Below are 27,142 nucleotides of genomic sequence, written 5' to 3'. Positions count from 1 at the left end.
TCTCTCTCATATGTTTTATTTCTTAAATTCCACATATGAGTGAAGTCATATGGTATTTGTCTTTCTTTGACTTGTCCCCCAAGCAGTATACATAGAACCCAAAATACAGAACAGGTAAAAGAAGTTATGGTTATATATTAGGTTCTTTTCTTTTTTATATAAGCCTTGCTCATATGTTTAAGTAATCTTGAATCCCTCCTAAGGCTTTACACATTCACAAAATGTCCGGAACACAAAACTAGAAAGGGAATTCTCACATATGATAATCAGCTCAGCCCATTAAAGCAATGTGAAACAAACACTGAAATAAACGCTGCAAACTGAGACTTTTCAGCTTCATTGTCTATTCAATCTGATTGCTTTCAGTGTGACTTTTAGTCAAGGATCTCCTAGTGATTATATATATTTTAAGGGTCTTCAATTTTTAGCACAAACGAAATACTTAGATCTTAGACTGATCAAGGACCTGACTGTGAGTGATATAACTGTAAGTTTACATTCAGAGAGAATAGCTTATAGGGTCAGAACTAGCCCTTCTCAAAGGTACATGACTTGAAAGACATGCAAGGATCTAGTTCCCTTAGCCTTTACGACTTAATAATTCCACTTTTAAGATTACCCTGGAGACTAGGCATTATATCTCCAAAAAGTACCTGTAATAATAATGAAATAACATATTCACAAATATGTGTTTAATGAACTGGTCTCCATAGAGTAAAAAGTGAATTCTAAGAAAATAAAACATAAAACATCCTAAATTTGTTACTGCATAAGAGGGGAGTATAAAGGGTGTGGATTTTGGAGGTTAGGAAGGAGAAAGATGGTGTTCTAAGAAAGCAGACCTTCCCAGATGAGGTACCAAAGTATGAACTTGCACAGTAAGGGAACAAAGAACCAAAACTGGTCTCTAGAGTTCAGTACAGTAAGGAAAAGGTGATCTTATGTAAAACAAGATTATCAAAAGTTTGTCTACCACTTCCCAATTTGGCTTAGCCTAGAGCTAAGTCAGTTAGAGTCATGCATTTATTAAGCAAACATTTACTGAGAGCTATCAAATATTGTACAAAGATACATTAGATCCAATTGCTATTCTCAAAGAGCTCCTAGACTAGCATGGGTCACATATATAGCAAAACATAAGGCAGGGGCTTGAAGGCTACAACAGTGATAGAAATAAAGCCTTACAGGATCACCAAGATAGGATTGCCTTAGAAAAATAAGTCCAATTAAATAGTAGAGCTATTCACTACATTCAAATCCAGTCAGCAAATTACATTAGCTATTATTTTTCATAATGAAGGGCTTTAAAATTTGTTTTACTGTGTTTTAATTCTGATAATAAAAATATGTTTATTGTAGAGAGTTTTGGAACAATAAAAAATGGAGAGAAGAAGAAATAAAAATCACTCATGATCCCTTCTCTTACCCACAGATACTATACTAGCCATGAAATGCTAGATTCATGTTTTCTTCCATTTAAATAAGGAATTGAGATCATACTATATATGCAGTTTTATATCTTCATTTCTCACTTAACATTATATAATGTTATGATTTTTTCATGCAAGTTTGTATTTCTAAAATCATTATTTTAATAGCTACATATTTCACTCCTCCTACTTCACTTTCATCACTATTATTATTTAAATATTTTTGTCCAGGGGCTCCTGGATGGCTCAGTTAAGGGTCTGACTTCAGCTCAGGTCATGATCTCACTGAGTTCGAGCCCCACATCAGGCTTTGTGCTGACAACTCAGAGCCTGGAGCCAGCTTTGGATTCTGTGTCTCCCACTCTCTCTGCCCCTCCCTCGCTCATGCTCTGTCTGTCTCTCTCTCAAAAATAAATAAACATTAAGAAAATAAAAAAATAAATAAAAATTTTGTCCAGTTAAAATATGGTATCCTTTTGTTATGTTTATTTGATTCTTTGTTTGAATATTCTTGCTGTCTATTAACCATTTGTTTTTCTTTTATAAATGTTTGTGCCATTTTCTCATTTTTCTAGTAGTATGAATTTTTTTTTCTTATTGAGGTATAAAAATTCTATATTAATGATATTGATCCTTTTTCCATTAAAAGTCTACAAATTACTTTGTTCTAGTGTTTTGTCTCTTTTTTTGATTTAATTTTTTTTAAAGACAGAGAAAAGAGTGAAAACTGGGGAGGGGCAGAGGGAGAGGGAGGGAAAGAACATTAAACAGGCTCCTGGCCCAGTGCGGAGCCTGATGTGGGACTCCATGTCACTACCCTGAGTTGATGACGGAAGCTGAAATCAAGAGTTGGATGCTTAACCACTTAACCAAGTGAGCCACCCAGGCGCCCCTTATCTCTTTTTTTTTTATTTACAATTTTTTAATGTTTATTTTTGAGACAGAGAGAGAGCATGAGCAGGGGAGGGGCAGAAAGTGAGACACAGAATCAGAAATAGGCTCCAGGCTCTGAGCTGTCAGCACAGAGCCCCACACAGGACTCAAACTCACAAATTGTGAGATCATGGCCTAAGCGAAGTTGGATGCTTAACCGACTGAGCTATCCAGGCACCCTGCCTCTTGTCTCTCTTTTAATGTTATTTATGGTCTTCTCCCACCACTGCATTGAAGATTTAAATGCTTAAGGACACACACACGCACACACATACACCCATTTTTCTCTTTGTGTCTCCTTCCATTTTTAAAAATATGGGATAATTAATAAATATTAAGCTATATTTTCTTCTATTCATGTGGGAACATTTACTATGAAATGAATATTTTGAAACTCTCATGAAATATAGTTTGGGGTCCCTGGGTGGCTCAGTCAATTATGGATCTTGGTTTTAGTCCCAATTGCTGGTAGGATCAAGCCCCACGTGTGCTGACAGCGTGGAACCTGCTTGGGTGCTTGGGATTCTTTCTCACTCCTCTATCTATGCCCCTCCCCCACTCTATCTTTCTCAAAATAAATAAATAAACTTAAAATATATATATGTATATATATATGTATATATATATATGTGTGTATATATATATATATACATATATATATATAGTTTGGAATGTGTGATGAATTACCATGAAATGAGTATAATAGAAACACCTAGCACAGTGCTAAGCACATAAACACATGCTTTCATGTATGTTTCTAAGACTGAAATTAACTAAAACCATAAACTCATGTCATCATTATGCAAATGACTTTTAAAATTTCACTCTGAAAATTGTTCTTTATTATTAATGGCTTCAAGTTCACTAAACAACTATAATTATATGCAGCTTTTACCTTTTTTCCCAGGAACTCCATTCTCCAACAGTGACAGTCACTGCATATCCACAGACTACTATTAGGAGATACATAGTACAAAATCCTGAACAGGTAAGCTATATCACAGAAACCTTTGTTCCAGCCCATAATTCCTTAGAAGTTGATAGCTTAAACAAGAAAGGTGAGTCAGTACCAGATCCCTAAAATCAGATTGTTGGTGTTTCTTCCAGTTATAAATTTAATTACTAATAATCATTATTCAAAAAGTCATTTTTAATTCCAGACAACTGTGTGCCCATATATTCTGATTCAGGGATGCAACAGTTTCAAACAGCATGGAAATTCTTGGGTTATAAAGTTTTTCTACTTCTGTAGCTCCACCTTTGTGCTACAAAGGATTTTGTACCCTTTGAACCAAAGGAAAAAGGGACAAATTTCTTTCACAGACTTCACATAAAAATTATCAGCTGTTACATCGGGGATTGGAGTCTTTATTTAGATATGCCATTGAGACATGGGATAGGAAGAAGAAAATGAAAAGTCAAAAGTTCAAAAGTGTCTCCATGACTTTGTTGCATATATTATGAACTTTTGTTGCTAGCAATAAGGTCTTTTGAAAATTATATTGTTATATTTCTACTAAGATATATAACTTTATATTTTACACATTAAGATATTATTTTCTATCTCATTTTTTTCTTCCAAGATTTTATTTACATTTTTTAATTTTATTTATTTATTTTATTTTATTTTATTTTATTTAAATTCATATTAGTTAACATATAGTGTAGTATTGGCTTCAGGAGAAGCCAATACTTTGACTTTGATTAATGTAATCAAATACTTTGATTACTTTGGCTTTGATTAATGTAATGTAGTGATTCGCCACCTACATATAACACCCAGTGCTCATCCCAACAAGTGCCCTCTTGATGCCCATCACCCATTTAGCCCCCCTCCCCGGCCACCTCCCCTCCAGCAACCCTCAGTTTCTTCTCTAAAGTTGAGTCTCTTATGCTTTGCCTCCCTCTCTGTTTTTATCTTATTTTATTTCTTCTATCTCATTTGAGGAGAAAATTAAGAAAACTTTTTTCCCATAGTAAAAAGCCTTCCTCAACACACACAAAACCATAAACAACCTTTCTTTAGCTGCAACAGGAGGTTCTATGGGGTTATAAGGACAAAGTTTCACAAATAGAAAGTGTGCCCCAGATAATAATACAGCAATTATTTGCTTTTCTCTTTATTTTACTTCTCCACTATTACAAGAAAGAATCCTCCCCTATCTCACAAAACAAAATCAATTATTTGCTTCAGCTGTGGAAAGCAAAGGATTAAATTAGGGTAACACAATATGTCTAGGTGTATGGATGGCGGGGGTGCACTATTTTTCTGCTTCTATCTATCTCCCCTCTTCTTTATTTTAAAATCATTTTCTCATGTCTGTTCAGCTACAAAAGAATTTAGCTGCACATGTGTCCATGTGTTAACATATGAGCATGCAAGCTCTGTGATGGGGGGATGATTATTTTGAACATTTGCTTTAGTTGTCACATATATATGTAAATACCAAAAGAGAATGTGATTACAGTATAGCAGTTACTTGTGCCTTCTTATGCACAATCAAATGTTTAAACAATATATCTAAAAAGTATGTTGGGGGAGAGAGACATAAAGAGGGCTTGGAAGATGAGAGTGTGCATTTTTCTACAACATGGCCACTTTACCCCTTCCCCTTCTTCCCTCTTTCTCTTTTTTCTTTCTTTCACACACAAACTGGGAGACATGTATACTTGGATGCATATTGCACTTGATATCCCTGGCTTTCAAAGAATTATTTTTGATAGCACTTTTTTTTCTTAATATGGGAATTTCAGTGTTTACATAGTATATATTCAGAGAGTAATTTTTAAATATAAAATAATTTGGACTCCACTCCACTTTGCCAGTGATTTCTTATGTGACTTTTGATAAATTCTTACACTTTAGTTAATGGAGGAAAGGAAGAGTTAATCTTTATTGGGTATACACTCCTTGCTAGGAAATTTACATATTTTATCCCATTTAATTCAAAGAAGGTGAGAAAACAGAAGCACAGACAAGTTCACTTATTCATTCAATTAATATTCATCAATTGCTTACTATGTCCTAAGAATTGCCCCCAAGAACTAGGGATAGAGTAGTGGACAAAACAAACCCTCAACCTCCTTGAAATTTAAGCTGTTAACTAGCCCTAAACCATTCAGTTACAAAGCAACAGAGGGAGAACAGAAATTGAACAATGCAGATCTGGAAGAGTTACATTTGCAAATTAAGGACAATTGAGGATGTAGGTGAATTAAGTTCCAGAGACTCATCTACATACCACCTCCCCTCCTCATCCCCAGTGACAGTGTGATACAAAGGCAGAGAAATTAGAAGTATGTATACAAATACATAACATATTTGTAACACTTGGCCTGCTCCTGTAAAGGCTTATTATTATGGCTCTGTTCAACTACAAAGAAGCAAATAGTTTCTCAGGGAAAACATCCAACAAAGGGTAATGATTATTTGAAAACTTTTAACTCTTTCTACTATTGAGGAATAAAACAAATTTTAACCCCCATGCTTCGTGCACAAAAATAGTCTAACTGGTTTTGCAGAACAGCTTGAAAATCCTATTTAGAGACACAGCCCTGAGCAGCCATGTGGTGTTAAGATCATTAGGATGGTCCTTGTGACTGCATGCAGGATTCCACAGAGGAAGATGGCAGCATAGGTGGATGCTGGGCTCACCTTGTCTGGCTGACCACTTAGATTCCACCCACATCTGCCTAAATAACCCAGAAAATGACCAGAAGACTAGCAGAACAGACTCTCCAGAGCCAAGTGTAGACAAGAGGCCCACGGAAGAGGGCAGGAAGGGCAGAGAGGTGGTGTGCGCTACACGGACTGGCGGGAGGGAGCCAAGGCGGGGAGGGGCAGCCTGCCCGGCAAGGTGGAACCCCTGAGTCTGGCTTGCAAAAGCAGAAGGGCCAGACTCCGTGAGTTCTGACAGCAAGCAGGACTTAACATCTGGAATGTTATAAGTCAACAGCTCTGCTCCAAGAGCAGAAGGGCTAGAGGACAATGGGAGGGAGAGTTGCTGATCCCTGGAGGACAGAGCTCAGTTTGGTGGGGAACAAAGATGCTCACCAGCGTCATCTCCCTCACCCATCCCCCAGCCAAAATCCCAAAGGGAACCAGTTCCCATCAGTGAACTTGCTTGCAAGACACAAACACCCAACACTGTGCTTCTGTGGATCCATCCCTCCGACGGGTCTGCCTCCTTCCTGGTGCCACAGGGACCCTGCTGAGGTGGACCACTGAAAGCAAAGTGAACTGAGTCTGCCCCTCCCACCCCTGTGCACCTTGCCGATCCACCCCAGCTAATACACCAGATCCAATCGAAGCAGCACCACAAGCCTGGCAGTGTGCAAGTAGCCCAGACAGGGCCAAACCACTCAACAGTGAGTCCTGCCCTGGGAGAGGGTAAGATAAGGTACACACCAGTCTGACTGGCCCCAGCAGTGGGCTGGGGGCAGACATCAGGTATGACTGCAGCCCCACCCACCAACGAAAGTTATTCAAAACAGCACAGGGGAAGTGCCCTGCAGTTCCATACCACTCCAGGAACTATGCAAAATGATGAAACAGAAGAATTCTCTTCAAAAGAAACTCCAGGAAGCAGCGACAGCTAATGAACTGATCAAAAAACGATTTAAGCAATGTAACAGAAAATGAATTTAAAATAATAGTCATGAAATTAATCCTGGGCTTGAAAAAAGTATAGAGGACAGCAGAGAATCTATTACTACAGAGATCAAGGGACTAAGAAACAGTCAGGAGGAGCTAAAAATGCTATAAATGAGCTGCAAAATAAAAGGGAGGCAACCACAGCTCGGACTGAAGAGGCAGAGGAGAGAATAGGTGAATTAGACTAAAATTATGGAAAAAGAGGAAGCTGAGGAAAAGAGATATAAAAAAATCCAAGCATATGAGGGAGAATTAGAGAACTAAGAGACACAATTAAACGCAATAATATATACATAATTGGGATTCCAGAGGGGAAGAGAGAGTGAAAGGTGTTGAAGGTGTACTTAAAGAAATCATAGCTGAGAACTTCCCTGGACTGGGGAAGGAAAAAGGCATTGAAATCCAAGAGGCACAGAGAACTCCCTTCAGACGTAACTTGACTCAATCTTCTGCACCATATATTATAGTGAAACTGGCAAAATACAAGGATAAAGAGAAAATTCTGAAAGCAGCTAGAGATAAACGTGCTCTAACATATATAGGGAGACCGATAAGACTAGTAACGAATCTATCTATTGAAACTTGGCCGGCCAGAAAGGAATGGCAGGAGATCTTCAATGTGATGAGCAAAAAAATATGCGGCCGAGAATCCTTTATCCAGCAAGTCTGTCATTTAGAAAAGAAGGAGAGATAAAGGTCTTCCCAAACAAACAAAAACTGATGGAATTCATCACCACTAAACCAGCCCTATAAGAGATCCTACAGGGGATCCTGTGAGACAAAGTACCAGAGACATCACTAAGAGCATGAAACTTACAGACATCACAATGACTCTAAACCCATATCTTTCTATAATAACACTGAATGTAAATGGACTAAATGCTCCAACCAAAAGACATAGGGTATCAGAATGGATAAAAAAAAAGACCCATCTATTTGCTGTCTACAAGAGACTCATTTTAAACCTGGGGACACCTTCAGATTGAAAGTAAGGGGAGGGAGAACTATCTATTGTGCTACTAGAAGTCAAAAGAAAGCTGGAGTAGCCATACTATATCAGACAAACTACAATTTAAATTAAAGGCTGCAACAAGAGATGAAGAAGGGCATTATATAATAATTACAGGGCCTAGCCATTAGGAAGAGCTAACAATTATAAATGTCTATGCTCCGAATACAGGAGCCCCCAAATATATAAAACAATCACAAACATACGCAACCTTATTGATAAGAATGTGGTAATTACAGGGGACTTTAAGACCCCACTTACAACAATGGATAGATTATCTAGACACAGGATCAATAAAGAAAGAAGGGCCCTGAATGATACATTGGATCAGATGGACTTGACAGATATATTTAGAACTCTGTATCCCAAAGCAATAGAATATACTTTCTTCTTGAGTGCACATGGAATGTTCTCCAAGATAGATCACATACTGGGTCACAAAACAGCCCTTCATAAGTATAAAAAATTGACATCATACCAGGCATACTTTCAGACCACAATGCTATGAAGCTTGAAATCAACCACAGTAAAAAGTCTGGAAAACCTCCAAAAGCATGGAGGTTAAAGAACACCTTACTAAAGAATGAATGGGTCAACCAGGCAATTAGAGAAGAAATTAAGAAATATATGGAAATAAATGAAAATGAAAATACAACAATCTAAACGCTTTGGGATGCAGCAAAGGCAGTCCTGAGAGGAAAATAATTGCAATGCAGGCCTAGCTCAAGAAACAAGAAAAATCCCAAATACAAAATCTCACAGCACACCTAAAGGAACTAGAAGCAGAACAGCAAAGACACCCAAACCCAGCAGAAGAAGAGAAATAATAACGATCAGAGCAGAAATAAACAATATAGAACCTAAAAAACTGTAGAGCATATCAATGAAACCAAGAGTTGGTTTTTTGAAAAAATAAACAAAATTGATAAACCGTTAGCCAGGCTTCTCAAAAAGAAAAGGGAGGTGACCCAAATAGACAAAATCATGAATGAAAATGGAATTATTATAACCAATCCCTCAGAAATACAAGCAATTATCAGGGAATACTATGAAAAATTATATGCCAACAAACTGGACCACCTGGAAGAAATGGACAAATTCCTAAACACCCACACACTTCCAAAACTCAAACAGGAAGAAATAGAAAGCTTGAACAGACCCATAACCAGCTAAGAAATTGAATCAGTTATCAAAAATCTCCCAAGAAATAAGTGTCCAGGACACTTCCCAGGGGAATTCTACCAGACATTCAAAGAGAAATAATACCTATCCTTCTCAAGCTATTCCAAAAAATAGAAAAGAAAGCAAATTTCCAGACTCATTCTATGAAGCCAGTATTACTTTGATTCCTAAACCAGACAGAGACCCAGTAAAAAAAAAGAGAACTACAGGCCAAGATCCCTGATGAATATGGATGCAAAAATTCTCAATAAGACACTAGCAAATCGAATTCAACAGCATATAAAAAGAATTATTCACCATGATCAAGTGGGATTCATTCCTGGGATGCAGGACTGGTTCAACATTCGCAAATCAATCAATGTGATACATCACATTAATAAAAGAAAAGATAAGAACCATATGATCCTGTCAATCGATGCAGAAAAAGCATTTGGCAAAATTCAGCACCCTTTAATAAAAAGACTGTAGAAAGTCAGGATAGAAGGAATATACTTAAACATCATCAAAGCCATTTATGAAAAGCCCACAGCTAATATCATCCTCAATGGGGAAAAACTGAGAGCTTTCACCCTAAGATCATGAACACGACAGGGATGTCCACTCTCACTGCTGTTGTTTAACATAGTGTTGGAGGTTCTAGCATCAGCAATCAGACAACAAAAGGAAATCAAAGGCATCAAAATTGGCAAAGATGAAGTCAAGCTTTCACTTTTTGCAGATGACATGATATTATACATGGAAAATCCGATAGACTCCACCAAAAGTCTGCTAGAACTGATACATGCATTTAGCAAAGTCGCAGGATACAAAATGAATGTACAGAAATCAGTTGCATTCTTATACACTAATAATAAAGCAACAGAAATACAGATAAAGAAACAAATCCCTATCACAATTGCACCAAGAAGCATAAAATACCTAGAAATAAACCTAACCAAAGATGTAAAAGGTCTGTATGCTGAAAACTATAGAAAGCTTATGAAGGAAATTGAAGAAGATATAAAGAAATGGAAAAACATTCCGTGCTCATGGATTGCAAGAATTAATATTGTTAAAATGTCAATACCACCCAAAGCGATCTACACATTCGGTGCAATTCCAATCAAAATTGCACCAGCATTCTTCTTGAATCTAGAGCAAGCAATCCTAAAATTTGTATGGAACCACAAAAGACCCTGAATAGCCAAAGTAATATTTGAGAAGAAGAACAAAGCGTGAGGCATCACAATCCCTCTACTACAAAGTTGTAATCATCAAGACAGCATGGTATTGGCACAAAAACAGACACATAGACCAATGGAATAGAATAGAGACTCCAGAATTGGACCCACAAAAGTATGGCCAACTAATCTTTGACAAAGCAGGAAAGAATATCCAATGGAAAAAAGACAGTCTCTTTAACAAATGGTGCTGGGAGAACTGGACAGCAACATGCAGAAGATTGAAACTAGACCACTTTCTCACACCATTCACAAAAACAAACTCAAATTGGATAAAGACCTGAATGTGAGACAGGAAACCATCAAAACCCCAGAGGAAAAACCTCTCTGACCTCAGCCACAGCAATTTCTTACTTGACACATCTCCAAAGGCAAGGGAATTCAAAGCAAAAATCAACTATTGGGACTTCATGAAGATAAAAAGCTTCTGCACAGCAAAGGAAACAATCAGCAAAACTGAAAGGCAACCAATGGAATGGGGAAAGATATTTGCAAATGACATATCGGACCAAAGGCTAGTATCCAAAATCTATAAAGAGCTCACCAAACTCCACACCTGAAAAACAAATAATCCAGTGAAGAGATGGGCAGAAAACATTAACAGACATGTCTCTAAAGAAGACATCCAGATGGCCAACAGACACATGAAAAGATGCTCAACGTCACTCCTCATCAGGGAAATGCAAATCAAAACCACACTGAGATACCACCTCACAGCAGTCAGAGTGGCTAAAATGAACACATCAGGAAACTATAGATGCTGGAGAGGATGTGGAGAAACGGTAACCCTCTTGCACTGTTGATGGGAATTCAAACTGGTGCAGCCACTCTGGAAAACAGTGTGGAGGTTCCTCAAACAATTAAAAATAGACCTACCTTATGACCCAGCAATAACACTGCTAGGAATTTACCCAAGGGATACAGGAGTGCTGATGCATAGGGTACTTGTACCCCAATGTTTACAGCAGCACTTTCAACAATAGCCAAATTATGGAAAGAGCCTAAATGTCCATCAACTGATGAATGGATAAAGAAATTGTGGTTTATATATATACACAATGGAGTACTACATGGCAATGAGAAAGGACGAAATATGGCCCTTTGTGGTTTATATACATAATGGAATTCTACGTGGCAATGAGAAAGAATGAAATGGGCCTTTTGTATCAACGTGGATGGAACTGGAGAGTGTTATGCTAAGTGCAATAAGTCATACAGAGAAAGACAGATACCATATGTTTTCACTCTTATGTGGATCCTGAGAAACTTAACAGAAGTCCAGGGGGGAGGGGAAGGAAAGAAAAAAGATAAAGGTTAGAGAGGGAGAGAGCCAAAGCATAAGAGACTCTTAAAACCTGAGAACAAACTGAGGGTAGATGGGGGGTGGGAGGGAGGGGAGGGTGGGTGATGAGTATTGAGGAGGGCACCTGTTGGGATGAGCACTGAGTGTTTTATGGAAACCAATTTGACAATAAATTTGATAATAAAAAAATAAAAACAAACAAAACAAAAAAAAGAAAATCCTATTTAGATATATTCCCCATTTTATTTATCTAAGTATATGCTTTTTTGCTTGCTCTTTTAAATTCCCCCAGGAGAAGATTCTGGCTTAATTACAATATTTATAATAAGCTGAGCCTCCTCAAATGGCAACTTTATCCTCTTTCACCTCCCAGCTTCTCTAATCTTCACTTCTCCCTATAATTAAACTGATGTCACTCTACTTCTCTCATTATGATTTTCTTCTCCCTCTGTTCAGCCTTTTTATTTTTGGTGGTTCCTTATCTTCTTGATTTTCCATTTATTTTCATTTTAGTCAAAAGATTTATGCATTCTGGTATATAAGTTGATCTAGAAATGAAGAATATATGATTTTTCCATCAGTAGATAGAATCCAATTGATATTAATCAGTTTTATTAATTTTCTCATTGTGGGGAAGGCACTGTATAGCCTTTAAATTGGGGTAAAAAAGGAAACAAGACGTGGTTCCCATACCAAAAGAGCTTACCGTTCCTCTCAGCAAGAGAAATAAGATATGTCCACAAATAGCTATATAAAATACATGGTAGAGTGTATGAGAGATACCATGAGAGAATTACAGATGAAGTCTTATTGAAATTCCAGGAGTTGGAGATAACACATTGGTTTGGGGAAATCAGAAAAAGATTTATTTTGTTATTTAAGGTATTTTGACAGTTAACATGGTTACTGCTATCATTTTACTAATGAGGAAGTTAAAGCTTAAATAAGTGTGACTTGCTCAGGTCTTCTCATACCAAATATGGAAAAGACGGTAGATCCTGAGATGTGTTTGAATCAGTAGTGTTTGAGGTGCATGGAATAGAAAATGACCACACATGTAGTTAAAAATGACCTGAAGAAAGGTCACATTTGAGATAGAGACATGGGAATTATACCTCTGTAAATTGTCATTGTAGCTGTGAGAATGAGTGAGAAAACTAAGGGATAATGGAGAGGGTTGAGGTATAGCACCTTGAGAAATGTCTACTTTGACAGAAACAGAAAGGAGCCACTTTCATGGGCAGAGGAGTTGTCAGAGAGAAATGTGAACACAGAGAAACTGAAACAAATAGGGAAAGGATGTGGTCAACTGTCTCAAATGACCAAATGGCCGTAGAGAGTTTGAACATTAAGAAACTAATGGTGATATTTGAGAGAGCAGGTTCCTTATACTTGGGAGGCAAAATCCAGATGGAAAAAGTAGATGGGTGAATGGATCAAGAAGTGGAGGAAATAAGTGAGGATTACTCTTCTAAGAAAGATATTGACCAAAATAAAGAAAGATGGGATGGTAGCTAAAGGAGAAAAGAGAAACTTGGAGATCTGAGAGATTTATAGACAGAGGGAAAGAGCCAGTAATAAGATTAAATATGCCACAGAGAAAGGGTACAAATGGAACACAATTCTGGAAGAGAAAAGAGGGGATAAGATTCCAGGTATAGATTGAAAAGTGACTTCAGGAAAAAAGGAAGAGTATGTCTTTCTTGGTAATGAAATGGAAGGAGCAGAAATTGAAGAGAGATTTGAAGTAGGGAGGAAAATGGAGGAATCTCACTGAATAGATCTTGGTTTTCTCAATTTACTTATTGAGGAGAATGAGGGAACATGAGCATAGGGAGTTAAGGAAAATGAAAAAAATTGTAACCACAGTTATAGAGAATTTAATAAATAGAAGTATGACCATGAAGGTTGGAGGGGCTCTTAAAGTTAGATAACTTGAATTTGCACTGAGCCAAATCAACAAATATTTTAAAGTTTTCTCCAGCAAGGTTTCATGGCCTGGGAACAGCAAAGTAGATGCTGGGGATTATGCACTTTGTTAGATGTGAGAACTACTATCAGAGGTTCTAAAAGTATCAATTAAAATGATAAGATCAGCCAGATTTGAAGACACCTATTAATTTTTAGGGTGGATCTAGCACCAATTCAAATGTACAGATAAAAAAAATAAGCTGCCCAAGTAGTAAAACTGTCTAACAGCTCATTTGTGAAAAATCTAAGACTTCTAATTAAAGTTAATGTTCTGATTTGTTTGACTCAGAATGATTTATTCAAATATAGTAAAATTTGGCTGTACTCTTTTACACATTTTTGGAAAATAATAGTCCCCTTAATTTGGAATTTTTTTTTCAGTAAGTCATATAAAATAATAAGTCCAAACACACATTTTGGAGAGAATCAACACTGTTAGCACCTAAACCATTTTTTTTCTTAAAAATATTAATGGTTCGGCATTTATAGTGAACAAGAGAAATTTTCATGCTTTTGATAAATTTGTTTTCCCCTCTTAGAAGGTGCTTATATCCTTAAGATAAATGTTCATATCATCTCTTCTCATCCAGTTATCTGTTCATTCACTATGGGGTATTCAAGATGGATACAGTCCTTGCCCTCAATAAGCCTACTTTTGTATATACTTTAATTTTTCTAATGTTTTTATTTATTTTGAGAGAGAGAGAGAGAGAGAGACAGCATGAGCAGGGGAGAGGCATAGAGAGAAGGAGTCACAGAATGAGAAGCAGGCTCCAGGCTCTGAGCTGTCAGTACAAGCTCAAACCCATGTGTGGCTCAAACCCATGAACCGTGAGATCATGACCTGAGCCGAAGTCAGCCGCTTAACCAACTGAGCCACCCAGGTGCCCCATACTTTTGTATATACTTTAGGTTGATATCTTAGAAAATTTCTAACAAGGTTCTTACAAAAATTTTTAAAAGCAGTATGGACTTAAAAATATATTACTGGGGCGCCTGGGTGGCTCAGTTGGTTAAGCGGCCGACTTGGGCTCAGGTCATGATCTTGCTGTCCGTGAGTCTGAGCCCTCCGCTGGGCTCTGTGCTGACAACTTGGAGCCTGGAGCCTACTTCGGATTCTGTGTCTCCCTTTCTCTATGCCCTTCCTCTGCTTGTACTCTCACTCTCAAATTATTATATTACTATATTATTGCAAACCAACGTCTTTTGTACATTAAAATCACAGATTAAAGGTACTTTAAAATACATTCTTTTGCTTGATATAATGTATTCTGCATTACTATTTCTATTATAAAGAAACTGAGCCTCAAAGAAGGTAAATGACTTGCTTACATTTCCATGGCAAGTAGGTGATAGAGGCAGAAATGAATATAGGTTTTATGACTCCAGAATTTTTTTTTCCATGATACCTTCTTCCACTAATTTTAGTGGTCAGATCCAGTGGAACTATAGTAGTCCAAATCCAATCTGCTTTGGAATTCTCACCTGTTGACCTCTCTGAAGCATTTATACCTTCACTCACCTTTCTACTGTTTTTTGAAAATTTTTCTTCTCTTAATTTGATTTCAATTTTCTCTTCTGATCCTCATATGTCTTAAGGCTTATGTAGTTATGTCTTTGATCTTCACTTGACTTTTCAGAAGTTGCATGATTTTAACAAGAACTTCTAAGCATATGCTTCTGAAGTCTAGAACTAGAACTATAGCCACGAAATCTCCACTCACCTGTGTTCTGGAGATCAATATAACCCGAATGCTTACCTACACATTTAGGTAAAAGTCTATTTGCTAATTCGTTGCAATAGTTTAACACATGTTTAAAGGATTACTATGCACTGTATATGTACTGTTATGAGGAATAAAAACATGAATCAGACATAGATTCTTACCAGGAGCACATGAAATTCAATATGTCTCAACTTTTCCTGTTTTTGACACCATGGGTTATATAGTAGATTTCTCAGGTTTAAGATCTTAGAGTCATCTTTGGAAAGTACTATCCTTGGAGATTTAGTATAATCTCTTAACTAGTCTCCTCACCTGTACTCTTTCCTTTCTCCAACTAATCTTCCTGAAGTAGATTTACATTCACCTCACATCCCAGTTTAAAAGCATTTAAAGACTTCTCACTGCTTTCAGAACCAAGTTCCATCTGCCAATTGTGTCCCCTACATATAATTTATACTTTTACAGCCTTGGTGTCATGACTTATTCTGTTGACTTCAATTGGAATACCATTCTCTTCCATCTCCTTATATGCAAAGCCCACGTTAACCTTCTTTCAAATGCCACTGATCCAAGTAGCCTGAGTACTGCCAGATGGAATTCAATATTTCCTCTTCTGAATTCCATCCCATAAGTTCTTTCTCTATACTTTTTATAGGCACTTGTTTCTTTCTACCTTGTATGTTTATGTTCATATATCATCCAGACCAAACATCAGCAACATTTTCCTATAAAGAGCAAAATAGTAAATATTTTAGACTTTGCTGTCCCCATAGGGTTTTGGTCTTCCTTCTTTGCACTTACAGTCCTTGAAAAATATAAATACCATTCATAGGGCGCCTGGATGGCTCAGTCGGTCGAGTGTCCGACTTCAGCTCAGGTCATGATCTCGCTGTCTGTGAGTTCAAGCCCCGTGTTGGGCTCTGTGCTGACAGCTCAGAGCCTGGAGCCTGTTTCAGATTCTATGTCTCCCTCTCCCTCTGCCCCTGCCCCACTCATGCTCTGTCTCTCTCTGTGTGTGTCAAAAATAAAAACAAACATTAAAAAAATCTACATATCATTCTTATTGAAGATACTATAAAAATAGGCTGCTGGCTATAGTTTAATGAATACTGATCAATATTCAGTGCTTGTGGTAATAATCTAAGTTTGAGTCATGCCTTGTAACACTTAGCAAAGTATATTGTGCATAGTAAACTCATAAATGTGTGTTACATGCTTGCAAATAGGCTTTTTTTTTTTTTTTACAAAAACAAACAAACACAAAAGAGCTTCTAGGGGAATCTTTTTAAATATATCCATCTTTAGATTTAACAATTCATCAGCTAACTAAATTTAATCACTTGTATATTTGTTTCCCTTAAGTATTCCAGGAACATTTAGTTAAAGTACATTTTATTCAAACTTGAATACAAGAAGTATATACCTTTGGATTCAAGGGTGTCTTACATTCTCAACAACCAGTGTTTTTATCCAACTGTGTTTAAGAGTTTTTATGATAGCAGATAACAAAAATGCTACCATATTTTGTTGATTTTGAAATGGTCTTTTTATTTTTTTAAGTTGGCTTATTTATTTATTTTGAGACAGAGAGAGAGAGAGAGAGAGAACATGGGTGGGGGAGGGGCAGAGAGAGAGAGAGAGGGAGAGAGAGAGAGAATCCCAAGCAAGCTCCTCAATGTCAGCACAGATCCCAGAACAGGGCTTGAACTCACAAACTGTGAGACCATGGCCTGAGTGGAAACCAAGAGTTGGATGCTTAACCGACTGAACCACCCAGGCACCCCAATTCTGAAATGGTTTTAAACACACTAACTGGTAGCAGACTTAGTCAATCTCCTTCCACACTGTTCCCCTGTATTACAAAAATAAATGAATGCAATTATTCATAGTAATATTGCATTTATTTTAAACTCTTGGTCTGATTGTTACTACTCCTTCCTTGGTTTCTTTCAGATTTTGGACCTGTCACCAGCCTTTATTTCACTGGCTGACATCTTTTAAATGCTTGGATAATCCTACGTTAACTTAGTTGATTATATGGGGATACGTGGTTCTTAAAGCCTCTACTCTGTTCTTGGTATTCAAAACATATGTTATACAGAGAGATTTAGCTTTGATTATAATCACAAGTAAGAATTGTACACTTCAAAATCACTGAAGCTAAGTTCCGGGAAAAAAAAAATCTTTAATATAGTTCTACTACCTACTTTGCAGCTCAGTAGTGAATTGTTTGTTTTGCATTTCTCCAATAATACTTTTGCATAGAAAGAAACTTGCCAGTGAACTCAACTTAAATGAAGTTGACCTCAGGCCTGTCTACTTCAGAGGAAACTCATTATATCTTGTCTCAGAAACAGAAAAAAAATATCTTTCTCACCTCCTTCCAATTTCTCTTAAAACACTGTTAAGCCTAAAATGTAGTAAGAGAATCCAGATTGCTCTGTTTGAGAAAATAGACTATCTTTATGGTTTTTCCTTACATCTCTCAAAACCTTATTGGGATGTCATTCCACTCTCCTAAAGTCTGCCACTAAGTCAGATTTTATTAGATACTAGATATTTGCTTAAGTTAAGGTTTCTCTGAAAAGGTACCTTTCAAAACAAAACACAGTCATTACTGTCTTTATAGGAACCACTTTCTCCATTCCTAAGAGGAGGCCATTTCTTCCCAGGAAACAATGTTATTTATGAAAAAACAATAAGAAAAGTAGAGAAGTTAAATATGGATCAGGTATGTAAAATCTGTTTTAAAGCTTATTAACTGTATACTTTTGAATCATGAGTATTTTAATAGAGTTAAAATGACACTCAATTGTCAAGTGCTAAGCAAGATCACTATGAGTCATAATACCTTATTATGTCTACAGCCCTTCAGATCATCCTTAACACTTTCATATTCATTTTCTCATGTGAAGTATTATTGTCCCTATTTTACTGAAAGGGAAACTCAGGTAAAAATATGTCAAGTCACATAGAAAATTAGTGGTAGAATCTGATTTAATACAGATACCCCAAACCTTTGTATGTTTCTTTCAAACTGCTCTCACAAAAATTATAATTTAAAACATTATAACTTTGTCTTAATTCACTTAATACAAAGTGAATTTTCAATGAACAAATGAAAAATATGTATGAGCATATATGTAAAATACTATGAAAGTCTAGAAAACTAAAGTTCAAGTCACATTTTAAAATTTTAATTAAATTTGGCTGAGAGACCAAGTATATAACATTTAAAACTAGCAGGGCAATGGTAGTTTCATGGCATATAGAGCTACCATTCCTTCAAGCAGAGCTTTTACTGTAACCAGCAGAGGTTTCACATTGATCTTCTCAGTGGATACAAAGCATGTCCAGCCCAGACAAAGCCTGGGACTTGTTTCTTGGACATGCTTGAACTAGAAGAGTGTATCAATTTCTTAAGGCTGCTGTAACAAAGTACCACAGTCTGATGGCTTAAAACAACAAAAATTCATTGTCTCATAGTTCTGGGACCAGAAGTATGAAATCATGGTTTTGGCAAGGCCATGGTCCCTTCTGTAGCCTTTAGGTAAGGAGCTCTTCTATGCCTATCTCCTAGATTCTTGTGACTTTAGGCATTCCTTGGTTTGTAGATGCATAACTTTAATCTTCCATCTTCACATGACATCCTCCCTGTATGTTGTCATATCATCTTCTGTCTGTGCATGTCTGTCTTTGTGTACAGATTGTCCCTTTTTATGATGATACCAGTCATATTTGATTAGGAGCCATGCAAATGACTTGTGTTAACTTCTTAATTCTATAAAGGTCTTATTTCATAAAAAAAATCTGTTTCTAAACAAGGTCACTTTCTGAGGTATAAGGGTTAAGACTTTAACATACGCTTTTTGTGGGAGCAGCACAATTTAACCTACAACAGACAGTGAAATAATATCAAATAAATTTTTATCACAAAATCATTTTTCTCATATACAAATTAAACATTAAAATATACTAAATTCTTTTTAATTCTCTTGGCATGAGAACACATCTTCTTTTTATAAGTATTTATGGGCACTTGTTACAAGATTCATAGGAATTAATACATTATTACTTATTTGATGCTCATTAAAAATAAAATAGTGTAAACTGTCAGAATCATAAACATCCAAACCTTTAAGACTTTGGTCTGCTTGGAATATTGGATTTATTAGAGGGTATGGTATAGTATGTATTGAACGCCTATCTTTCAGAAGAACAGCAGAATATTTCTGGATAGTATGATGCCAAATAGAAAAATTTCATCAAATGTGTCAGTTCTTCAAGGGGCACTTTCCTCAAGCTATAAATTTATAACATCTCTCCTTTGTCCAACTGGACTGACAAAACAATAAGTTTGACACATTTTACATAATAAGAAATGTTTGAGATGCATCATTTCAGGTTCCTTCTAATTTCTTGTCTCAAAAAGGATAAAGATTTTCTAAGTCTTGGTTCCTAGAGGAAAAGATTGAATATCCTGTACATTATTATTGCTATAAATCTGGAACAATTAAAGAACTCCTTTGAAAGAACACTACTATTACTTATTATCAATTTGAATATTTACTTTTTTACGCCCATTTTTTTAGTAATGACTTAAATGACTTGGGAGTTTTGGAACTGCCATGGCAGACTTCCCAAGGTAAAAGGAACCATACATATGGAACAAACCAGAACTTTTTCACCTAGTTGAGTTTCCTCAGTGATAGAGATGCTGGATAGAGATGTAAGACAAGCTGGATAAAGCCAGAGTTTGGATGAAATGGTTTAATATCACATGAGACTAGTTCAAATAGCACTAGTTCTTAAGAGATGAGACCTGACCAAAAAAGAGATCTTTGTCATGGAAGGGTGGTAAATTGGTACCAGTTACAAGATAATTATCCAGTTCATATGAATTGTACTCTGTGTATTTTTTCCTCTATCAAAGATGACAAAACATATAATAAATCAGAAATGTTTGAGATTTTGTACATTAAAAATTCACCTTGTGGTACACTTCAAAATTATGAGTAATGTATGAATATCTTGTTTTAGAACAATAACATTAGTAGTCAGGTATGAGAATTGAAAACTGAAAGTTGTCTAAGACTTCAATGATATTAATGAGTGGTTCAGAGGCCAGACAGGCTCAGGGAAACCACAAGACAACCCAGATGGAGAGACTGTCAGCATTCTATTCAAGAGTCAACTGATATATTAAGAAAGGAAGATGATTGAAAAATGAGTTTTGCTTTGTTTATTGTTCTGTATTGATGTGTCCTTCAAAGTGTTTCCTAACTTGCTTTTTAAGGAACACATTAATTTTGTTTTCAGGAGGAATTCTATTTCAGTAGTGTATAAGTTTCCCACTGGGTGAAGTTTTTCTCAGACTGTCACAGTGACTTTATTCTAATACAATGTATGAAGATATTTTATAACATAAAAGAATAGATAATACATTCACCCACACAATTTGTACAGAAATGGTTGATAGTACATAGCCTGACTTCTAAACTGTAGAGATCTTAGTGCTAGCATATTTATAAAGTGAGTTGCACTTGAAAAGATCCTAGAGAAAATGATTCTATGAAATGATTCTGTGACCTTTATTACCAACGACTACGAAAGTAATTTCTATTTGTAAAATATGTTTCTCTATGTATTTTTCTTTCTTTAAAAATAATTTTTGTACACATAAAAAAGATAATTTGTGTACATGTTAAAATTTTCAAAAATAAAAAGTATGAAAAGGTACAAAAAGAGTGTAAAAAGAGAATAAAAAATGTACACAGTGGAAAAAAAAAGCCTCTCTATACTAACACCCTTGTCTCTCAGTTCCTCTTGCCAGGGGCAGTCACCCTTAAAAGAGTTTTGCTTTATGCATTTAAAAGCAGTTATGTATATTTGTAAATATACACATGTTTATTTTAAAATGTTATACAAAAGGTAGCAAAGTATATTCATTCTTGTGCATCTTGCTTTTTTAATTTAATATCATTTGAAAATTGTTCCACATAAAAAACATAAAATTTGAAGTGGTTTACTATATTAATGCAGGTCAGCTTTCCACTGTCAAAAGGAAATAGAGCATTGAATTTATACTTTCAAAGTAAATGCATGCGCATTAATGTAGCATTATGATTCAAAATAGAGTATGTTTTTCTTTGAAAACTGGTGTTCAGATGACTGTTATTAAAGTAGAATAATAACAAAATAATATAGGAAATGCAAGTATGCCTGAAATCCATAAAACTGAAACAACCAGATATCCTTTCTTACTCTGGGCTCTATACTTTCTCAGAAAAAAAAAAAACAGAACAAAACAAAACAAAACAAAAAACAAGCAGATAGCAAAGATATAGTTTAAAAACAACTCTAGACTATTTTGAGGACAGTAAAAATTCAACCTTATATTTTGAAAGAACTCTGAACTAGAAATCATGAGTTCCAATCCCAATTTTTCCATGAATTAGTCGTGGCATTACAAGTAAATCATCTTACTTCTCTGGACCTCAGTGATTTTTTTCTACCTGAAAAATTTGTGGGGTGGATGATGATTAAGTTAAAGGTGACAATGATAAAGAAATAATATAATAATAATAATAAATATTTATTATCCACCTACATTGTACTAGGCATTTTATAAACATCAGTTCATTTACTCCTCATAGCAGTCCAATGAGACACATATTATCTCAACATTTGCAAATGAGGAAATTGAGGCTCATAAAGATTGCATACACAGTTTCCCAAGATCACAGAGTAAGTGGTAGAATCAGAGTTAGAATACCTGTTTTCTGGATCTGGAGCTTCAGTCACTGTTTTCCAAGCTTTTTTCTTAATTCATGCTTGATTTTCATAAGCATAAGAATTTTGCCTGCCCCACTGTGATTCTAATATGCTTCCTGAAATTGAAAATCACTACATTATATTATTTTCTAATATTATTTACATCTAAATCTTCAGTATGATAATATTATTATGAAATTAGATCCTGAAATGCCTGGTGAATTATCAAAGAATAGTTAATATTCATTATAGTTTTAGTGTTAAGTATAGCTGGAATATTAATTTAACCAGAACATGCAATTCCTTGGCCAATTTAAGTAAGTATTTGGATGGTCACTTCCACCTGATCAAACAAAATAGAATTCAATACATTTTCTCCCAATGAAATAATTTTAAAAAACAATATATCACATATTAAAACTATATATCCTAGGACTTGAATTATCTTGTGAAAGAACACATTAAATTTTAAAAAACGGATTCAGTGGGTTTTCTTGATTAGTAATTTTTATTCTCAGTGGCTATTTTGACATGTATATGTTTTTTTAGGAATGCTATCCACAGGTTCAATGCCATCATCACATTGTCCAACAGCCCCAGATCATCCACTCTCCACACTGCCAACAATCCCATTCTAGCCAACAAATCCAAATCATCACAGGAACTGATTCAATTTCTACAAACACTGGAAATGAGTTGTACCATGGTGGATTAAGCCATATACATGACCAGGTAAGATCAACTGATTTGCTTATAAAACTGAAATAACTCTCTTAAACTCTTCTCACACCACTTTATAGCCACTCACATTGAATTTTCATCAAAATATTGGGGTATTTGTGTTTTGTTTATGGCATCTTTAAAACAAAATTTTCTATTTCCTCTCAGAAAACAAAATAATTCAGGTCTATTAATGCATGAAGTATATGAAGGAAGTTATAAACTGAAAAATAAATACCTGATTTCTAGCTGATCCTCAGTTCTAAAATTGGTTCTACAGTTGTGCAATATTAAATATTTTCATGAGGTATAGTATTTAAATGAGTAATGAATTGGAAATAATTTTATCTACTTTGGTCATATTGGAAAAAATAACCATAAAAGATTCAAAATTCGTATTTTTCCAAACTAAAAAAAGCCTAAAAGTATCTTTTCTTTGAATATCATGTATGGAAATATTGTGGTCTAGGATTACTCTAAAATATGGTTCAGATGGTCTTGAACTTCTTACATGAAATGGATTAGCAATAATGATTAAAAACATTTTATTATGTGAAATCATTTGAAATTGTCATTTTTATAGGTCAATGTTGATCAAATAGAAACAATTTCATACAGTTCAATCTAATACTTTGCTTCGGTTTCCTCATCATAGAGTAGAGATTTATTGATCACTTCTTTTTTTTAATTTTTTTTAATGTTTATTTATTTTTGATGGAGAGAGAGACAGAGTGTGAGTGGGGGAGGGGCAGAGAGAAGGAGACACAGAATCCAAAGCAGGCTCCAGGCTATGAACTGTCAGCACAAAGCCCCATGCAGGACTTGAACACATGAACTGCAAGATCATGACCTGAGCTGAAGTCGGTTGCTTAACTGACCGAGCCACCCACGCGCCCCTATTGATCACTTCTTATAGGGTTATTGTAAAAACAAATTATATTTTACATGTTAAGCACTTACCATAGTTGAGTGCTAATGGTAAGTACTTAACAAATAGTAATTATTGGTTTTTAGTAGTAATTATTATTCATACACATTAAATCTTCATGCCAAGTACTATGAGAAATACACAACTGGGTAAGACATTGTCACATTTCTTATAGGTGCTTACCGTCTAATAGGGGAAAGTGGCAAACACATAAAACATGATGCAAAGCAATGTGTTGTCTGTCATAAAAGAGGAACAGGCGATGTGCTTTGGGAATAGAAGAGAAAAGAAATTAATTTCTGCTGGCAGATCAAGGAAAGCTTTATTGAGGAGATAGGAACTGACGTGGACTTTGAAAAGTGAGAATTTCAATATATGGTATTGTGATGTGGCATGGAGATGACATCCTGAGAAGAGGGAATTACATGAAAAAAGTCATAGATTTGGGAAAGTACCTTTTGGGTTTCAGGAAATGTCAGTGATTCAGTTTGTATTGAAAAGAAAACATGAAATGAGGAGTACTAGAGTATAATGTTAAAATGGTACATTAAGACCATATCATGAGGTCCTTGGATGTTAAGTTTAAAAATTTGTACTTTATTTGGTAGGCAATGGAGAGTAAGTGAAGGCTAGTAAGTAGGAAAATATTGATACATATGCCTTATGAGGTTAATCCTAGCAAATTTTATACAAGATAGATTGGCATATTGATTAATTTTCTTCTCACAATGATCAGTTGAGGAAGGTGTTATTGTTGCCCTTATTGCCCTTACTGTTACCCTTATTTGGTAAGGAAACTGAGGTTCAGAGAGGTTAAGTTACTTGCAAAGTTTTGCACAGCTAGTATGTGGTGGAGTCAGAATTCATACAGAGAGGAGAGTTCTTTATCAATAATGGAAATGTGAATAGAGCACTGGATTAAGAGCCTGCCAGTAGAGAGGTATTGGTGACATAACAGAAAGTGGACTAGCTTCAGAGAAGGAAGACCTGGGTTCCAGCCCCAGGCTTTGTACTTTTCAAACTGTGTGTTTTTAATAAATACTAAATCTCTCAGAAACACTCATCCATAAAAGTTCAGGTAGTAATGTCGACCTCACAGGGTTGATGATGTAAAGTCTAAATAAAAACATATGTTGAAAGTGCTTTATAAACTATAAAGTCTACAACATGAAAAATGCCACGGAAAAAGATTTGCAGAGATTATTAGAAGCTATTTCAAGTGTAAAACTTAAGCTATAATAATAACAGTAGGAATAAAGTGAGGGATAATTATCAGAGATGGGGAAGAATACCACAGGATTAAAAATCTTGTCTAGTGTCAGTGGTGATACTATGATATCCTTTTACTAGCTTAGTATGACTAATAGTACATTTTACTAGACTAGATACTGTCTATTTAGAAAATGGGAAGAGTAGATTGCTAATATATTAGTTTCTGTTTTATTATGTATACTTTGGTTTGAGATTCTGATGTAATTTTGTTAAAGACCGAAGGTTTTTTGTATAGATTAAATTTTTCTGACTTTTCAATATTTTTTGAGGAAAAAGTTGCAGTGCTGCTGAAAACAAGATTGTGCCCTGGGAAGCATAGAGCTAGTAATTTCACTTGTATGGATTTCATAGGATTGGATCCACCCCTGGTCAGAGTGAAGATGGGATAATCTGGTTGTACAGATCCCATAAACAAAGGAGAGAAGAAAATGAATTCTCCCATCTAGGCTCCTTGATTTTTAAATGTCTCGTCCATATGTGTGGAAGAGTCTCTTTAATGAGTTATAAAGCAGATACAGGTTGGACTTTCTTAAAACTAAAGGTTGGCCCATTTTTAGTTTGTGTTTAGAATTAAATTGTAACTTGGAGGTAGCATAAGAATGTGAAAAGAACAAAGACTTTCAATTCAATTATTTTAGTTTATAAAAGCTGCCTCTGCTGGGCTGCATGATCTTAGGTAACTGACCTAACTAGACTGAGATAATTGACTTAACTAGAACCCAATTTCCCCATTTATTGTATTAGATACAATAAAATATATAATGTACTCAGCTTAGAGTCAAGTACATAGCAGATGCTGAAATAAATGTTTGATTCTGTATCTTCTTTGTTCCCCAATGCCAGGCTCCAAATCTGTCAAAACATCAATAGAAGAAATTGATTCCCACTGTAATATTTTCATTTTAATTTTTTTACATTTTTAAGATGATTTTGTTCGTTTGTTTCAAGTTTTTATTTAAATTCCAGCTAGTTAACATATAGTGTAATATTATCTTAGGAGTAGAATTTAGCGATTCATCACTTACATATAACGCCCAGTGCTTATGTAATGATGATTTTTTGATGGTGATTACTTTTTTTAAATTTAAATTCAAGTTAGTTAACATGCAGTGTAGTATTGGCGTCAGGAGTAGAACCCAGTGATTCATCTCTTACATATAACACCCAGTGGGCATCCCAACAAGTGCCCTCTTAATGCCCATCACCCATTGAGCCCATCCCCCTACCCACCTCCCCTCTAGCAACCCTCAGCTTGTCCTCTATATTTGAGTCTCTTATGGTTTGCCTCCCTCACTGTTTTCTATCTTATTTTATTTTTCCTTCCATTCCCTCACTTGGATATTGTTATTGTCAATGAAAATACTCCAAATTGTGATGCCTTTCTCCCATTACTTGAAAATTCGATTTTTGTCAGCATCAAGACAGTACAAATCTTAATGTCAGGTGCTTTTTCTGGCAATTATACAGGAAGCTTGCTACAATGTTTAACATGTCATTCACTAATGATGGAATCTCTAGGCTGGTTAGCTCAATAAACTCAGCAGTTTTTCCTGCTTTCTCTCACTAAAATGTAGCTTAAGTCCCTCTTTGTATGTTTTGTTTTCTTCATCGAATAAGTGAATTGAAAATGAATTTTCTTTTGCACAAACCTCTACCCCCTGCTTATCCCTTCCAAAAATTCAATACATGTTTATTCTGGACACATCTTTTCCAAACTCCACCCTTGTCTGTCTCCTGTTACCTCCTGCACTGGTTACCTTTTGTACTCTTTGTTTTGTGGTGAACAAGAATTGTTACTTATTTGCTCTTTCAAAAAATAGTTTTTATTTTTTAATCAAAGTAATACATGTATATAGATTAGAAGTTCAAATAGTACTAAAAGGCATATTATAGCAATTCCCTGTCCCAAACTTGTTCCAGAAGCAACCATCTTCAAATTTTAGCTTTTTCTTTTCATATTTACCTCCATACAGCTAAATAATATGCAAATTCCTATGCTATTGTGTGATGTAGCAATGT

The 27,142-nt window shown here is 35.5% G+C and overlaps 1 protein-coding gene across 2 annotated transcripts in view; it reads left to right on the top strand.

The window, feature by feature from the left end:
* POF1B (POF1B actin binding protein) overlaps positions 1 to 27,142 on the top strand; it is a 114,966-nt gene that overhangs the window by 16,536 nt on the left and 71,288 nt on the right. For both annotated transcript variants that reach the window (XM_045471011.1, XM_045471010.1), the window contains exons 3-5: positions 3,271 to 3,351; positions 18,059 to 18,160; positions 22,753 to 22,935. In XM_045471011.1, coding sequence (XP_045326967.1) covers positions 3,271 to 3,351; positions 18,059 to 18,160; positions 22,753 to 22,935 — 366 coding nt within the window. The remainder of the gene's footprint in view (positions 1 to 3,270; positions 3,352 to 18,058; positions 18,161 to 22,752; positions 22,936 to 27,142) is intronic.

This window comes from Leopardus geoffroyi, chromosome X, assembly GCF_018350155.1.
Source record: "Leopardus geoffroyi isolate Oge1 chromosome X, O.geoffroyi_Oge1_pat1.0, whole genome shotgun sequence".
Taxonomy (NCBI): domain Eukaryota; kingdom Metazoa; phylum Chordata; class Mammalia; order Carnivora; family Felidae; genus Leopardus; species Leopardus geoffroyi.
The sequence above is the reverse complement of the archived record's forward strand: the minus strand, read 5'-3'. Positions and strand labels throughout refer to the sequence as shown.